We start from the raw sequence: 18,223 nt of genomic DNA on the forward strand, positions 1-18,223 counted from the left end.
TTCCGAAGCCTATACTCTATGATTATTCCTCGTGAATTGTGTGGGACAAAGACATTCTTACATATGACATTGATTAGAGGAGAACTGGGTGTTTCTTTAACTTTCAGATTGAATTTTTGAATGCCTTAAAAACTGTTTATGTAATCAATGACAGACACTTGGCAGGGACAATGAGAGGTATATTTCCCTCCCTTAAAGCAGACTTGGGTAATTGTGATGTGTCTTTTTTCTATTATTAAATTTTTGCAGGAAGTGACCAGGTTCACTCCTGGACGCTGGTCACCAGCCAAGCCTTGGATACTGCGTGGAAGATAGCCAGGGGCTCAGTGACGCTGGCGGTAGCATTCCTGGTGGCTGCCCTCTGCTACGTGAGGAGGATGCACTCCTATTTAGGGCACCGGCTGAAATGGTAGGTGGTTGTATTATCCTCCGGTTTCACCAGTAGACCCTTGCTTTCCAGAGTAGATTTTTGATATTATTTTCCCTTTACCTTTCAGGTGGATTGGATATCTGCAGAGAAAGTTCAAAAGTAAGTATTTTCATGTTTTCTTATTTCTAAGGTGCGGGGAGGGATCAAGAAGGGCGAGGAAAAGGGAAAATTCACTACCTTTCCTATCTGATTTGGTCCAGGGAACCTCAGCGTGGAGGCGGAGGTCGATCTCCTCAGTTACTCTGCCAGAGAATGGAAGGGAGAGACGCCGCGTGCCAAGCTGATGCGGAAGGTGAGTCAGTTTATACAGGTCACGGACGATGGGGAATTTGTGTGTAAAAATCAGGGCACTAACATTCCGCCCTGCTTTACTGAGGGCGTGGACGATGGCGTACCGTAGGCTGTCACTTCAGGAAACTCGAGGGTGGCACTCTTCAGCTCTGCCCGCCAAGCCTACGGGCTCTCTGGACAAGCAGGGGGGACTTCTGTCTTTGCAGGGATTAGGCACCTGGATGTAAAATTCTGAGGAGTTTTAGAATTTTCCATTGGACCGACCTTGGTAACTTTTCCCAGCAGTGCTATCCAACCTTGTCAGCAATGAGAAATTTTTATTTTAAGGGGCGCCTGGGTGGCTCAGTCGGTTAAGCGTCCGACTTCGGCTCCGGTCATGATCTCGCGGTTTGTGAGTTCGAGCCCCGCGTCGGGCTCTGTGCTGACAGCTCAGAGCCTGGAGCCTGCTTCCGATTCTGTGTGTCCCCTTCTCTCTGCCCCTCCCCTGCTTGTGCTCTGTCTCTGTTTCTCAATAATAAATAAACATTTTTTAAAAATTTAAAAAAAAGAAATTTTTGTTTCAAGTCCTTTTTAGCACGGTCTTAAATGTATATAGTATTTTCTTTTCCCTGTGGTCACGTTATAGCCATCGTCACCCCTAAATGACATTCCCTTGCTCCTGGGCTTCCAGGAAGGTGTCAGTTGAAAAAGCATGACACAGACTCAATACACACAAATGTCCTTTTATTTTTTTTATTTTTATTTAAAGAATTTTTAATGTTTATTTATTTTTAAGAGGGGGGGGGGGCGGGGAGATACAGAATCCAAAGGAGACTTCAGGCTCCAGGCTGTCAGCACAGAGCCCAACGTGGGGCTTAAACCCACGAACCACGAGATCATGATCTGAGCCAAAGTTGGATGCTTAACCTACCGAACCGCCAGGTGCCCCACAAATGCCCCTTTAAAATGACATGTCCTCATGGGGTACCCGGGTGGCTCAGTCGGTTAAGCCTCTGACTTTTGATGTCGGCTCAGGTCATGGTCTCCTCGTTCATAGATTCGAGCCCCGCATTGGGCTATGTGCTGGTAGTGCGGAGTCTGCTTGGGATTCTCTCTTTCCCTCTCTCTCTGTCCCTCCCCTGCTCACCTCCCCTGCTCTCAGAATAAAATAGTGACATGTGGTCGCATTCATAATTTATAATTGTTATTGTCTCTGTTGCCCCCTTTCTTTGGGGGTAATGCCTCGCTGACAGTACAGTGAATTCACTCTCTCTATTCCCTTATCCAGAGGGTTTGAAAACGAACTTTCTGTTTTTGTGTGGACAGGCTTACGAGGAGCTGTTTTGGAGGCATCACATCAAATGTGTCCGACAAGTAAAGAGAGACAACTATGACGCACTGAGGTCAGTGTTGTTTCAGATATTCAGCCAGGGCCTCTCCTTTCCGTCGTGGATGAAAGAAAAAGACATTGTGAAGGTATGTCCGCTGGAAACAGGGCGGGGGGGGGGCAGGGAACGGTGCGTTGACAAGAACTGTAGCGCAGATGGCTGGGTCTTCAGTGGGCGGCTTTGTGCGTCCCGAGGTTGAAGGAGCCTTCGAAGGCCCTGTGGCCCCCTCCATCTCAGAAAGGCCGCCATGCTCAGTTGTGTTTGCTTTGGATGCCACCATTTTTGCTCGAGAAGGGCATCCATTCTTCAGAAGCAAGGTGGTCTACTGAAACTCACTTTTTTACTCTACGGTTATTTGAGGTTTAACAAACGCATAGAGCGCTCCAGAGATTCTCCACTGTTCCTTTGTAGTCAGCCCTTCCTCACCCCTAGCCCAGGGCCATCGCTGGTTGGTCTTAAGACCCTATGGTTTTACCTTTTCCAGAATGTCATATCAATGGAACTATCCAGTGTGTAGCCTTTTGCATCTGACTTCTCTCGCTTAGCAAAATGCATTGCAATTCAGGGGTGCCTGGGTGGCTCAGTCAGTTAAGCGTCCGACTGCGGCTCAGGTCATGATCTCGTGGTTCACGAGTTCAAGCCTCGCGTCGGGCTCTGTGCTGACAGCTCTGAGCCTGGAGCCTGCTTTGGATTCTGTCTGTCTGTCTCTCTCTCTCTGTTCCTTCCCCTGCTCGTACTCTCTCTCTGTCTCTCAAAAATAAAACATTAAAAAACTTTTTTAAAAAATGCATTTCAATTCATCCACATTCTGTGAATTTGTAGTTCATTCCTTTTTACTGTTGAGTGATATTCCTTGATGTAAGTATGACATAGTGTGTTTATCCGTTCTTCAGTTGAAGGACATCTGGATTATCTCTAGTTTTTGACAGTCCCATACAAGATTTTGTATGGATGGAAGTTTTCGTTCCTTTTGGGCGAATGCCTGGGAGTGAGATTGTTGGCTCATGTGGTAGGTGTAGGTCCGAGTTCATAAGAACCTACCAGACTGATCGCCCGTGTGGTGCAGCCAGTTTGCATTTCCACCAATAGTGGGTAAGAGTTCCAGTTGTTCCCAGTTCTAACCAGGATTGTCAGATTTGGGGTTTTTTGTTTTTTGGGTTTTTTAGCCATTCTGATAGATGTGCGCTGGTGTCACTGTGCTTTTAGTTGGCATTCCGCTAGTCAGGAGGGAGGAACATCTTTCCAGGTGCTTATTGGCCATCCATTATTATCTTTTTAGAGAAGCGTCTGTTCAAATCTTTTGCCCCTTTTTATTTTATTACTGATTGGATTTTGAGATTTCTTTATATATCCTGAACACAAGTGCTTTATCAGATATGTGATTTGCAAATATTTTCTCCCAGTCTGTGCCGTGTTGGTTTTTTTTTTTTCATTTTAATGGTATAAGGCAGTATATTCTTTATTTTATTTTATTTATTTATTTTTATTCTTTATTTTTTGTTTTTTACTTTTTAGGGAGAGAGAGAGAGAGAGAGCGAGCATGAGTAGGGGAGAGGGGCAGAGAGGGAGAGAAAGAGAATATCGTAAGCAGGCTCTACACTCAGCATGGAGCCCGCTGCAGGGCTCGATCCCACAACCCTGGGATCGTGACCTGAACTGAAATTGAGAGTCGGACGCTCAACCAACTGAGCCACTGTGGTGCCCTGAGGCAGTACATTCTTGATGAACAACCTGAATTTTTATTTTGAGTGTAGGAAGTTCAACCTAGGATGTGCATTTAAGGGCAGAAGCACAAAGAAATAGGAGTATATAAAGTATATGCATATATATAGCTGCACATGGTCTATTTCCTTCCCATTTCTTCCTTGAGAGTTGCTTTTATTAGTTTCATTTTATCTAGGAAGCGCTCGTCAAGTGTGTGCAGTGTGCCAGCCCCGCGGCCAGCTGCCGAGGACAGAGAATATGGCCACACCCCGGGGCTCCCCAGGCTCAGCCGGGGAGTGGGGTATGGGCTAGATCCCTTCACTGGATCAGAGTCTTACAAATTCTGTGGTCTTACTTAGTCCCAGCAGGAGTCCTGTAAAATGGATATCTTGTCCTTGATTTATGGTAGAGGATGAGGCTCAGAGGGTAAATAATCTGCACTGGTTGAGCAGTCTCTTGGCTGGTGAATGACAGAGTGAGGTTTGGACCCCCAAGTGCCTTATTCTACAATCCATGTGCTCCGCGATATGCTACGGTATTCTAGCGTTGTTAGGGTAAAAATAATTTCCAAACGGATGTACCTAGGCAGTTTGGGAAGTATTTTATGCAGAAAGATGGTTTCATAGACAAAATCTTCATGTAGGTTTTCATCAGCTGTGAAATTGTAAATTAAGAATATGATCCACGGGGCGCCTGGGTGGCTCAGTCGGTTAAGCGTCTGACTTCAGCTCAGGTGATGATTTCACAGTTTGTGGGTTCAAGTCCCGCATCAGGCTCTGTGCTGACAGCTTGGAACCTGGATCCTGCTTTGGATTCTGTGTCTCCCTTTCTCTCTCTCACTGTCTCTCTCTCCCCCTCTCCTTGTACTCTGTCTCCCTCTCTCTCTCAAAAATAAACATTAAAAAAAAAAATACGATCCAGGGGCACCTGGGCGGCTCAGTCGGTTAAGCATTCAACTCTTGAATGTTGGCTCAGGTCGGGATCTGATCTCACAGTTGTGAGTTTGAGCCCCGCGTCGGGCTCCATGCTAGGTGTGGAGCCCACTTAAGATTCTGTCTCTCTCTGTGGGGTGCCTGGGTGGCCCAGTGGGTCAAGTGTCCAACTCTTGGTTTCGGCTCAGGTCATGGTCTCGTGGTTCGTGGGATCAAGCCCCAAGTCGGGCTCCACGCTGAGCATGGAGCCTGCTTAAGATTCTCTCTTTCTCTCCCTCTGCCCCCTCCCCCACTCATGCTCTGTCTCTGCCTCTCACTCTCTCAAAAATAAATAAGGAAACATTAAAAAAGGAAAAGATTCTCTCCCTCTCTGCCCCTTTCTCCTGCTTGTGCTCTCTCTCTCTCTCAAAAAAAAAAAAAAAAAGGGGGGGGGGAAAGAATATGATCCAAATCACTTAATCCACAAATCTAAAAGAAGAAACTCTATGTTTTTATTTAGTCTTTTTAAATGGAGATTCCTGAGTGAGATAAGATCGTGTGCCGTGACATATTCTAGGTTGTAATGTCGTAAACGTTGAGGTACTAATCACAGTTGGCATCTCCTTCCTTTTCAAGCTTCCTGAAAAACTGCTCTTTTCACAAGGTTGTAATTGGATCCAGCAATACAGTTTTGGTCCTGAGAAGTATACAGGTTCCAATGTGTTTGGAAAGTTACGTAAATGTGTGGAATTATTGAAAACGCAGGTGAGTGTCTGGGGGAAGAAAAGACGAGGAGTGAAAGCACACACCCGGGTGCAGTGAGTGACTCTTCTCTGTCAGGCCTGTCACCCGATGCCTCGCGGGGAGGACCTGTGGGCAGGAGCGCCTCTTCTAGGAGCTGACGATGGGCTTTCCTGTTGTTTCTCCTTCCAAGTAACCAACGAGAGCAGCGTTGTACATGATAATTAGGCCCCTTATGGGTTCAGGAGGCCTTTGTGGGCTGGCCAGGAAACCTTAACAGTCCCGTACCTTCGTCCTCCCCAGAGAGATGTGGTGCAAGGTCCAGACAGGGCATTCAGAAATGCACTTCTGGAATGTGCCCCATTCATAACTTGGGGACACCACAGACGCTGTCATTTGAACTAAGAGTTTTCCTGCCTTTTAATAGACACAGATTTGGAATTGTTGAAATGAACCCTCCCCGGTAAATACCGTAAAATTTCTGTGCTGTGGTTTTTTGATGAGTAAAACCGATATGTGAATATTGTGTCCCTTGTACTGTTATTGTGAGGATTGAATAAGTTAATACGTGTGGCTTTAAACCGTGCTTGGCACATGGCGAGCGGGAAAGAATACCAGTTATTACTGTTCGTCTCTGGAATATCTGCCGTGCGACCCAGCTGTATTAAGCTGTCTTAGGAAACTGACTTGCTTGGTTTTTTACCTAATCGGTGGTGCTTTTTTGAAAGAAATATTTAATCTAGTTTGTTATTATAAAAGTAATATATACTTGTGGTTAAAAAAATCCGGGTCGGGGGTGCCTGGTGGCTCAGTCGGTTGAACGTCCGACTTCAGCTCATGATCTCGTGGTTTGTGAGTTCGAGCCCTACGACAGCGCGGAGCCTGGAGCCTGCTTTGGATTCTGTGTCTCCCTCTCTCTCCGGCCTTCCCCCGCTCACGCTGTCTCTCACTCTCTCTCTCGGAAGTAAATAAACATTAAATTTTTAAAAAAAAAATCAGGGTCAAAAATGAAAGTTAAAGGTCCCCTCTGTTAATCTTTGGTTTATTTTTATACGTACTTTAAAACTATGCCATGCTGTCGGTATTCACCCCTACCCTGTAAATCTCACTCTCACGTCTGTGTTTCCAGTGGACCGAATTTAGTGGAATTAAAGATTATCACAAGAGAGGAAGTATGTGCAACATCCTCTTTTCTGATGCGATTCTGGAATATAAACTTTACGAAGCTTTAAAGTTCATCATGCTCTATCAAGTCACTGAAGTTTATGAGCAAATGAAGACTAAGAAAGTCATTCCCAGTCTTTTTCGGCTCCTGTTTTCCCGGGAAACATCCTCTGACCCTTTGAGCTTCATGATGAACCACCTGAATTCTGTGGGCGACACATGTGGACTGGAGCAGGTAATTGGGGCAGAAGAATGTGTTCAGGACCCTATGGCAGTGCCTAAACACACAGGTGTGTGGAGTTTACTTTCAGCGGTGATAAACCCACCTGCGGCGAAGTAGTGGCTTGATGTTGTTGCCCCTGAAAGGAGGAAAAGAAGAGTAAAAACCTCACTGCTCCGTGCAGTTTGCCGTGTGTCTGTCAAGCCCCGTGGCCACTGAGCGGTGCTGGAGGCCCTTCTGAGCTTTCACTCTGCTTCTCAGATGGTGGCAGTTCTCCCACAGCAGAGTTTAACCGAGAGAAAGTCCAGCCGGAGAAGGAGATAATGTTTGGGAAAGCATTTGGTTCCTTAGTGCAGATAAATAGACACTATTGAGAAATTCTTGGGGCGCCCGGCTGCCTCAGTTGGAAGAGCATACGACTCTTGATCTCCGGGTCGTGAGTTCAAGTCCCATGTTGGGTGTAGAGATGATTAAAACTAATACATAAACTTTAAGTTAAAAAAAAAGAAATCATTGAAAACTTTAAAATCCAGATAAGACTTTTTCATTCCCATAGAAAAGAGGTTTTCTTTTGTTTTGCTTTGCTCTCTTAGGCGGTGTGCAAAATTGCCTGCCATTTTCTTACCAAAATTTATCTAAAACTAGTTGGAAAACAGTGTGATATTAACCGTGAGCATCCTTTACTTTTTATTAGTTTTTTTTTTTTTTTTTTTTTACCCCTGTAACTTCATGCTAGTCTACAGAGATGTTCCTCTGCTTGTCCCCTGCCTTCCGCATCGTGGGCATTTGTTCCTGACGCTGGCCTTTCGGTGGTTCATGTGTGGGTCTGTAAACAAGGGCACTGCTTCCTAAGCTTCAGGAGAACACGCTCCCTCCCCTGGTGGGGGCGGGAAATTGGAAATGTGTGTTTGTGACCTCTCTCTCGTCTCTTCTCCAGATCGATATGTTTATTCTTGGACACTCCCTTGAAATAAAGATAAAAGTGTTCAGACTGTTCAAGTTTAACTCCAGAGACTTTGAGGTCTGCTACCCAGACTTGCCGTTCAGGGAGTGGCCCGAGATCTCCCTGCTGACGGAGAATGACCGCCACTACCACATTCCTGTCTTTTAAGTCTGGCGTGGGCTGGGCACCGGCCCTCGCCGTTCACAGCGGTCACACGTTCAAGCAAAGTCCAGTTGGAGAACCAAAGCTGGTGTTGCGACCATTGAAAGGGGCGGGACCTTCTTCTCCGGAGCTGCAGGTGCCCTGGACACAGAGGTGCACGGATGGCATGCTTTTGTTTTCCAGTGACTTCCTCCAAACCAGCCTATTTGTGTTTGGTGGTTTGACCTTGTTCACACGGGCTCTAGTCATTTCACATGCCACAGGCCTTTAAGGGCACCGGGAAAGGAAATCTGGGCAGTACAACAGGAAAAAAAGCGAGAGGAGAAGGGGAAAGGACTAACCAGGAACGAATTTGTCTGTAACCTGGATGTTCTCATTAGGAATCTTGTCTTTGACTGATTTGAGATCTTTATAAACGTGGCCTTATTTTATAAGCATTACTTTCCCAGGAATCTTTATGGTATATTGATTTTCTAGAACCACTTAATTAACTGTAAAACTATGTGTATGGGGTATGTGTACACACACACACACACACGCACACACACGCATACACATGTATATACATTGTATAGTTTTATATATACATATATGAACACACACACACAAATCATCACTACTTTGTAATCTTGTACAATTTGTTTTATATCACTTTACACTTTTTTGTTACTGTTGCATCTGGCCAGTTGAATATGTTTTATGATAAAAAAGATTAATTCTGTAGATTAAGGTAACTGAATGACAACTATTGAACTATTACAAAATACTAAACTGTGGTGTATCTAATGTGTATTTACCTGTGTATTTAACGTGTGGTAGATAAAATAATGCCACCCCCCGATCACCATGCCTGTGTCCAAATCCCCGGGACCTGGGAATACGTTGGGTTAGATGGCAAAGAAGAAGAAGATTGCAGGTGGGATGAAGGTACTAATCTGACCTGGGAGGTTATTCTGGGTTCTCCAGGTGGGCCCAGTGTAATCCCAAGGGTCCTTAAGAGGGGAGAAGAGGAATTGGGAGACGGTCAGGATCAGAGGAAAATGTAAAATAACAGAACAGAGAGAGAGAGAGAGAGACACATTATTTCTGGCTCTGAAGATGGTGGAAGGAGCCATGACCCATGGAATGTGGATGGTCTCTGAAGGTGAAAAGGGAAGAGAACAGAGTCTTCCCCAAGGCCCCCAGAAAGGAACGTGGCCCTGCCCACACCTTGGTTTTAGCCCAGTGGGACGGAACCCGTGTCGGATCTCTAACCTGCAGAACTGTAAGATAATACGCTTGTGTTGTTTAAGTCACTAAGTTTATGGTAATGTGTTAGGTTAGAGCAGCAACTGACAACTAATACGCTCGAGCTAACGAATTTTTGGTCATCTTTATTTTGGAAATACTTTTCTAGTTTATTTTGGTCATCTTTATTTTGAAGGTACTTTGCTAGGCTGTTTTTGAACTTCAATAAATACAAAATAGCTTTTAAAATCTTGCCTAATGGTCTGCTACTTCAAAGTTACAAATCCTTTCTAAGAGCGACTTAGTGTTTTTGATGCTAATGTTTTCTCCCATGTTCATACTGCTGTGCTAGTAGAAATAAAATTAATTGCTGTGGCAGATGAAAACAACATCCAGATCTTTTGTCCTGGGGATAATCACTCGTGTGTACTACTCAAGCCAGACGTCTAATGCACACTGTGCTGTGCCTGCTCTCAGTTAGTTTCCTGGTAGAAGAGTTGGAAAGCAATTAGCTCAGACCAAGGGGCTTTGTGTCACCCTGATAGCCACACGAAACAAGAGTCCTTTTTGTTCTCAACGGGAGTTCTTCATTGATCTTTCTAGCACGTTCCTGCTTGGAAGTGTCTATGGTTTTGCATAACTCCTGTCATTTAACTGACCCCATTGAAAGTTCTTCCCATGATACATTACTGTGACCATGAGAAAATGGACCCTGCCCTTTGTGTTCATAGGCAGCTACAGTGACAGCCTGTAGCAGGTCACTGTGACTGATACTCGTGGCATGTCTGTTCTAGACTTTGGTTCCAGTTGAGCTGTCCAGGCACCTACCCGGCGTTTGTACCTTACCACTCACCTGGCATCTCCTTACTCAGTGTTATGATTTCCACACCAGTCCAGGATTGAAAGGAAGAACTTTTTCCCAGGGATTAGCAGCCCAAAGCTCTGTGACATACTAATCAATTATGTTTATCCTTAACCTTGTGTTGGGGGGCAGGGCAGGATGGGGCAAGACCAAATTGTGGAAAAGGGGCATCCCAGTACAAAGAAAGTAAAAAGTAAAGACCTTTAAATAGTTGCCACGTTTGCAGAAGGCACTGAGTCAAGAATTTGAGAGGAGGTATTGGGTGTTTCCAGTTTTGTTTTATTTTTAATTCAGTTGTGTAATGAATAACACATGAATTAGAGGGAACTGCATATAAATTACCACCACTTTTAAATGCCAACAAGAACCTGGAGGTGAATTTCCTATATGATGCCAACATTTAATGTCTTTCTAACCTCACATGTTTTAATGATAAGATTATAGCAAAAATGCAAACATACGCCCTTGTCCCTTTCTGACTTAAGAATATGTTTCTCTTAAATTTTGGCCATATGTGTCCATACTGAGGGGTCATATGCATAGTAGTACAAGACTGACTTTCTTATTGTGGCAAGATGTACTTTCTTACTGTGGCAAAATTTACCATTTTAACCATCTTTAAAATAAATTTTTTTAACGTTTATTCATTTTTAAGAGACAGAGAGCAAGCAGGGGGCGGGCAGAGAGAGAGGGAGACACAGAATCCGAAGCAGGCTCCAGGCTCCGAGCTGTCAGCACAGAGCCCGACGCGGGACTTGAGCTCAAGAGCCCCAAGATCATGACCTGAGCCAAAGTCAAGACGCTTAACTGACTGAGCCACCCAGGTGCCCCTTAACCACCTTCAAATGTACACTTCAGTGGCATTAAGGACATCACACTGTTGTGCAACCGTCACCACCATCCGTCCCCAGAACACTTTTTATCGTCAAGATGGACTTTCTGATAGAGGGGCAGGTTTCATTCCCCCACCTGGTACTTGGACTTCTTTGACTTTCCACATTCTTTATATCATGGCCTTCTAACCTCAGTATTTTCTCCAGACTTCCATGCAGAAGTCCAATGCAAGGGAGGTTTGGGTGACCAAATGGATCAGGCAAATCCTGTTCTACTTCACCTCCAAAGTGAAGAAATAATAACAGGGGGCTTCTGGTTTCATCCTAGGAACACACACCATTTAAAAGGTCCCCAAAGAACTGTATCAGTTGTGTACAATTCAGGCCACCGTGACGACTTGAGTTTCTTGAACGTGGGCCATCACAGTCTTGAACCAAAGTCCTTTCCGCCCATGGAGGAAGCCGTAGGGCCTTCTCTATGTATGGGAAAGAGACCCAGACAAGCCAGTGTAGAATCTGCCTGGCCTCCAGGAGAGAAGAAGAGCCCGAATCAGGGGACATTTACGTTAATTTTCCAAGGACTTGCCTGCTCAAATGAATTTTGCATGAAAATAATTGTTATTCTAGATCAGATGATTTTCTCATATTTTAGTGAGATCAAAGAAAGACCATTTTATTTCTGTCGAAGCTAATCTTGTGGAGGAAAAAAATGCTAAGTTCTGAGTACCACATTAAAGAAGGTAAAGTTTTAGACTGACAGCTAACCTCATATGTGGAAACCTATACAAATGTGAATAAAGAAATGACTAATTCAGAATTAGTGTTAGTTTTCACTTAAATAGCAAGTTCCTAAGGGGGTACGGTTGCTTTTACAGGAATGTGCTTCCACTGCTTAAGACTGGTTACTGTGTAAAATGTAAAACTAACAACATATATTTTTACGGGTCTAAAACATTAACAGTCTATTGGGTTACCTGTCATTAGGTTGACTATTGTTTACCTCAGTACTGACCATATTTATGTACACTTTTCTCTATAGAGAAAAGTCCTGTTTTCATCATAATGACTGTCTTACAGTCAGACACAAAATTAAGTGGGTCCAAATTGTACAATCACTTTTATGTCACTTGTTCAAAATGGTTGGGTCTTCTGTTAATTCATTTTAGTTTTAATCCCGTCCTATCCTGTAGGGCGAGAAAACGAAAGCATATCTGGATTCTGTTTGGGTTTAATATCAACAGGGTTTGTAAGTAATGGAAAACCACTCACTCCCGTATCCAACATCCCCTAGGCCAAAGTGCTCTGTAGAACAGCCAGAGGTATGTGCTGTGTGACTGCACTTGAAAGTCGTAGACTGTGTTTGAGGAGTTGAGGGGTCTGTCGGAACAAGTACGGGGCAAAGCCAGCCCAAGTGGGTGAAGCGTGCGTGGGATTGAAAGTTTAATGCTGGCTGGTGTCTCTGGAAAAAGACTACTCTCTGTTTAAAAACCAACTTTCGGGGCGCCTGGGTGGCTTGGTCGGTTGGGCGGCCGACTTCGGCTCAGGTCATGATCTCGCGGTCCGTGAGTTCGAGCCCCGCGTCAGGCTCTGGCCTGACAGCTCAGAGCCTGGAGCCTGTTTCGGATTCTGTGTCTGCCTCTCACTCTGCCCCTCCCCTGTTCATGCTCTGTCTCCCTCTGTCTCAAAAATAAATAAACCTTAAAAAAAAATTAAAAAAAAAAAACAAAAAAACCAACTTTCTGGGTGGCGCCTGGCTGGCTCAGTCGATAGGGCACGTGACCCTTGATGTCGGGGTCATGAGTTCAAAGCCCCATGTTGGGCATAAAGATTACTTTTTAATAAATAAATAATAAATAAATAAATAACATCAAGCCCAACTTGCTGTATATAATGAACAATTGGTCCTTGTTATCAGTGTCATCAGGGCTTAGGCTGATCTTTAAGTCCCTTTGTTTCCATCAGTGTCCCTTGTGATGATTCTTGGAAAACTTAGTCAAGAGGATTTCTGTAAACTGAAAAAAATGCTTGCTTTAAGTATTTCCGGCTTAGTCCAGATGGGTTGGGTTGTAAAACCCATCTGCACAGGTAGCTTATTTAAACCGGCAATGTGTTCCAAAAAGCATTCCTACGTACAGAAATGTGGGTTTTTTTTTTTCCCCACTTAAATAGCTTATTTGTAAGCAAAGAATTTTTTTTTTGTTCCTAATTTATAAAGCCTTACATGGATGGAACCAAATAGAGGTTGGAACCAAATAGAGGTTGGGTGTTAAAACCAGGTATAAGCACAGCATTTTACAGTTTTATTCTCTTCACCCTCAAGTCTGAAAAGACAGAACGAGGTCAGTAATGCTAAGATGCTTCATGGACACTGTATAGCTTTACTCCATTGCACCTTACCATCGATCAACACATTTATCAGGACAGACGCAAAAGCCTGAGACTTTCCTGGCCCCAATTCTTGTTATCACTGCCATCCCCAAGGCCAAAATCCGGGAAACAGCTTGGGAAGCGCTTCAAGTACCTGTCAGCGTGTGTGTGAATTTCCTTTGGGTGCTGGCTTCTCTGCTGAACTGAGCTTCATGGAAAGGCCCCTGGGGCCAGGGAAAGAGAAGCAGCTGGTGCAAAATGATCAACAGCGGGAACAAAGACCCGGAAAGTTGCTTCAGTGTTCTGGAACTTTCAGACTCCTGTACATAAAAAAAGGAGCAGAGATGCGCTGATGGTGAAAATGGCGTTTTTTATAAAATATTCATATTATTGTAGTTAAATAGGAAAGATAAATACATCTTTCTTAGCAGAAGTGGCCTTTAGCTATAATTTATTTTATTTTATTTTTTAATATTTATGTTCAAGGGAGAGAGAGCAGCGGAGGGGCAGACAGAGAGGGGACAGAGGATCCGAAGCAGGCTCTGTGCTGACAGCAGAGAGCCCAATGCAGGGCTCAAACTCACAAACCGTGAGATCACGAACTGAGCCTCAGTAGGATGCTTCACCAACTGGGCCACCCAGGCGCCCTCCCTCCCCCCACTTTAGCTATAATTCAACATGCTGGAGAGATGAAAAGAAAAACTCAGCACTGGTGAGTGTGTGATCTATGTTTAATGCATTAGTCAGTGGTAGGTACATGAGAAATTAATGTTTCCACCTGGTTTATATTTCACAAGGTAATAACGGAACACTTGAATCTGCTCGTGGGACCCGTGATATTTAGTAGTTGCATTTTCGGCTGTCCCTCCTGTATGTCTTTACAAGAGCAAACAGCTATGAAAATACATCTTGCGCTGTACAAGAAAAGGAAACACCTCACGGCTTTCTTTTTAGAGCAGGAAGGAACGTGGCCTCTTCCCTTTGAAAACCGTGGCAGAACGGTGCTTGTAAAACGATTCACAGAGAGGCACAGCTTCTTAAAGTTTCCAATCCTTTGCAACGTGGCATCTCTGTAAAGCACAGTAAAAATGTTACCTTGAGATCTAGTTGCTGTAAAAGTTTCCAAACGCTTCCTCTCCCTTTCTGTACGTGTTACCGCAGACAGACGGACAACAAAGGGTTCACAATGTGACACGGGCCTATAGAGCACACCCAGAAGCACGGAAACAGGGATTGCAAGAAAGAATCAATAGATTCTGATGCTATTTATGTAGGGGCTTGGGATTTTGCCTAGAGCGGTGCGCTTTGTTGTTGTTGTTGTTTTGTGGGGTTTTTGCTGTTACTGGTCCATCTTTATCACGACACGTTATTTCTTTACTGGATTTCAAGCTCCGGTGGGGAAGGATATGGGTCTCGTATCATTGTGAGTGGAACAGAGCTCATACAGATATCAAGTAAATTCCAAGTTGCAAGTTGATAATGAGAGCCAAGTACAGCTAAGAAGCAAAGTGGGATTATTTCCCCCTGCGGTTTCTTTTTATTGATCCGGAACTTAGAGAGAGCACGTTTTCAGATGTCCTGGGGAGGGAAGCTTCCTGAAGTCAATGACACCCTGACGTAGCCACCAAGTCACAGTGACCTATGGAACGGCCACAGTAGACATGAGAGGTCAAACCAAGTCTTGCTAACATTCTGTCTCTAGTGAGGTTAAAATTAACCAAGGACAGCGGCCTCACCCAGAAACAGGTTCTTAAGTAAATATGGCTCGTGGAAGGACGTTATGAAGTGGGGTCACGGACTTCTAAGAATGAACCGAACCTTGAGATGTCAGGGGAGCACATGTGCCTGGTTCCATGCCTGTGAAAGAGGCCTGACCTCAGCCCGGGCTCTGAGAGCCTCCTTGGAGGCCCCAGGGTGGAGACAGCGATGTAGGGTCAGGGCGGTGTGGCTAAAAGAAAGCAAGGGCTCGGGCGGCCCGCACCTGCACACCCATGGCAGGAACACTTGAGTGCATCTCAGATATTTGTCAAAGTCAGAAGCAGGACTCACCCACCGTGTGCAGCTGAAATCAGGAAAAGTGAAGGCCTAGAGGCTTATCACCAGCACAGAGGAAAATACCTCTCGGTGGCAAGTGAGGTAGGAGGGCGTACTTAAATAACAGGTTTTCCACCAGGCTGTAAGACCCAGGTACTCATCTCCCCTTGGCTCCTGACGGTCTTCAGAGCTGCACACGACCACCGCTCTGCTTAGCATTTGCAGGATTCCTATGTGGTGGGCCAAAGAGAGGCCCTGAGCTAAACTGCTGCACTAAGGAAGAGCTTTGGAAAATCCATGAATTCCAGTTCTCTGTGGGTTTTATTGCGAATGAGAAATGGTTAGCGGCTTAAGTGGCTGTTTTACGATTAGTAGGAAATATCGCCTGAGCCTAAGTCAGCCTGGTCGGGAATGCAAGAAGTAGGAGGTTCCTAACCTGCTTTGGGTTCTGTCCAAGCAGTTTGGGTTGTGATGACAGAAAAGCACTTAAGTGAGCCTGAAAGCGAGAATCCCACAGAGCAACAGGGCAGGAAGTACATCCAGTTCCCTTGGCAGTTGCCTGGGCCCAGGAGAGCCAAGAATTAAGGTTTCCGGCTGTGGGTCTCACGGTTCAGATGAGCTCTGGCCTCGTGGCTCACGATCTCTTTCTCCGTACTGCTCTTGGTCTCTCTCTACCTCCGGCTCCCCCTCTTCGTCCTCCTGGCACATTTGGCTGCTCCCACCACTGAGGCAAGCTGCATCTGAGTCCACCAGTTCAAATCCCCAGGAAGTAGAATCTGGTTGGCTCAGCCGACCCATGGCCCTTGAACCACATGGCCCACTCTATCCAAGCATCTGTGGCCAGGGCGTGAGGCCAGTGTGTCGGCAGCACAGATTCAAAATTTCTGGGAAGCGGGTGTGAGCCCCGTGTGCCTTGAACCATATCTGTTGTTTGTGGAGCTTTTCACAGCTCAGGTGCACACGTGGGTGACCGTCAACGATGGGAGAAGAAGAATCTAGTTCAGATTAGCATATAATTAAGGTTAGTACTCTTATCAGTGAACATCCTCCTGATAAAAATATTAATGAAGTCACTGAAGATGAGCAGAGACAAATGCCAGCTGGCACCCGAGTGTCAGGGTAACTGTCACACAAGGCTGCCCTCCTGAAGTACTTTTCTCAGTGGTCAGGTGAAGATAAAAAGAAGAAAAAGTTGCAGGTGCCCAGAGTAATCCCCCTCCTGCAAAGGTTTGTTTCTATTGATCTGTTTAGTTAGCTGAGCAGCTACACGTGTGGTGTTTTAAAAATGCAGACCAAGGGCACTGGGGTGGCTCCATCGGATAAGCGACCCTCTTGAAATTTGGTTCAGGTCATGATCGCATGGTTTGTGAGGTTGAGCGCCCGCCCCGAGCTGATGGTGCAGAGCCTGCTTGGGATTCTCTCTCTCTCTCTGCCCCTTCCCCACTTACGAGCTCGCTGTCTCTCTCTCTCTCTCTCTTGCAAAATAAATAAACTTAACAAAAACCAAAGAACCCCAGGAGTGAGTGTTATTCCCGTTAACAAAAAATGCAGACCAGAGTCCTGGGAGCTTTCCTGCAGTGTTTTGATGTCAAGTGGATTCCAGGTCCCAGGTCCTCTGAACCTCACGTAGGTGCATTTGCAGCAAACCTTTTAGTCTGCAGTGGGTTAGGTCTGTGATGCATTCTGGCTGCAGTACTCAAACTTCATGTTGCAAAGGTTGGATTTGGCATTGTCTACTTCCTCCAGGTTGCATGACAACTTCCTTAATTTGTTGTTCTCTTTGTGCCACGGGTAGTAAATTTCCACGGCGGTGGAAATTGGCTCCCCCGCTCTTACACAGAAACATGAAGGTCAAATCTGATTATCTGGGACCTCATGCACAGAATTCCTAACAGCTCTATCAAAAGTTAGTTTTATGTTTACTGTAATGAGATATCGTTTTCCCTATTCCTATTATGACTTCTACAGGATATTCTGTATGTTAAGACACAGTCTGGGGCTGGGAAACAGAGTACCCAGGCCCTGAGAGGCTTAAACCTGGTGGTGGTTCTCATTAATGAGATTGTATTTGTGGTTTTCTAGACATTAAGAATAAGGGGAACTCTTTGGAGAACCTCATAGTGGATATCAGAAAGGATAGTTTGGTATTGTAAATGGATAACCCACGAAATCTATTTCTGGACCCATCTGTGTTGGACAGTAAGCTTAGCTACATTTCAGAGGTTAACAATACTGCTAAACTAAGCCAAGGGATGTTTGGCTTAAAAAAAAAAAAAAAAAAAGCAAGAAAGCATGTGCTTCAGCAAGCACATGTACGAAAACTGGAACGATACAGAGAAGATTAGTGTGGCCCCTGCATGAGGATGATGTGCAAATTCATGAAGTGTCCATATTTTTCTATAGCCAATAATACTGTACTGACGTTTGGTGACTGATGATAACTGCACGTATCACGGTGAACACTGGGCGATGTGCAGAATTGTGAAATCACTATGGTCTACACTTGTAACTAACATAACACTGTATGTCAACTATACTTCAATTAAAAAAATGAAAATAAATACAGGGAAGAGGAAATATTTCTTACAAGTTCATGATCATCGAGACCTAATGGAATGTATAAATGTGCTTACAAATGCTAAGAAAACCATAGTAACAAAAGTAGTCAGACTTAAAGCTTTATTCTAATGACCTCAGTCGCCAAGTTGAATACCCATGTGGGAAGAAGCCTTGTCTACTTCCTCCAGGTCCCTTGACAACTTCCTTATTTGTTGTTCTCCTTGTGCCACGAGTAGTAAATTTCCACGAAGTTGGAAGTTGGTACCTTATAAAACAGATATTGATGGTGCTATACCCATAGTTACCTATTATGTACACACAGTTACTCCAGCTCAAGAAAAATAAATAGCGGTGCCTGGGTGGCTCAGTCAGTTAAGCATCCGACTTCAGTCTAGGTCGTGATCTCGC

The 18,223-nt window shown here is 44.8% G+C and overlaps 1 protein-coding gene and 1 non-coding gene across 5 annotated transcripts in view; both read left to right on the plus strand.

Annotated features, from left to right (window-relative positions):
• Positions 1-9,409, plus strand: part of OTULINL (OTU deubiquitinase with linear linkage specificity like) — a 34,806-nt gene extending 25,397 nt beyond the window's left edge. For 2 of the 4 annotated variants that reach the window (XM_053906895.1, XM_019450778.2), the window contains exons 2-8: positions 250-409; positions 498-529; positions 631-722; positions 2,027-2,176; positions 5,340-5,468; positions 6,574-6,843; positions 7,766-9,409. In XM_053906895.1, coding sequence (XP_053762870.1) covers positions 250-409; positions 498-529; positions 631-722; positions 2,027-2,176; positions 5,340-5,468; positions 6,574-6,843; positions 7,766-7,939 — 1,007 coding nt within the window. In that variant the 3' untranslated portion in view covers positions 7,940-9,409. Of the gene's footprint in view, positions 1-249; positions 410-497; positions 530-630; positions 723-2,026; positions 2,177-5,339; positions 5,469-6,573; positions 6,844-7,571 lie in introns of all 4 variants that reach the window. The other 2 variants (XM_019450779.2, XM_019450780.2) reach the window with 2 other exon arrangements.
• An 8,141-nt stretch (positions 9,410-17,550) lies between these two features.
• On the plus strand, positions 17,551-17,654 carry LOC128778404 (U6 spliceosomal RNA). The gene has a single exon (XR_008423995.1). It is a non-coding gene; the product is annotated as a U6 spliceosomal RNA (small nuclear RNA).
• Positions 17,655-18,223: the final 569 nt, after the last annotated feature.

Source organism: Panthera pardus, unplaced genomic scaffold, assembly GCF_024362965.1.
Source record: "Panthera pardus isolate Hobbes unplaced genomic scaffold, ASM2436296v1 HiC_scaffold_2, whole genome shotgun sequence".
Taxonomy (NCBI): Eukaryota; Metazoa; Chordata; class Mammalia; order Carnivora; family Felidae; genus Panthera; species Panthera pardus.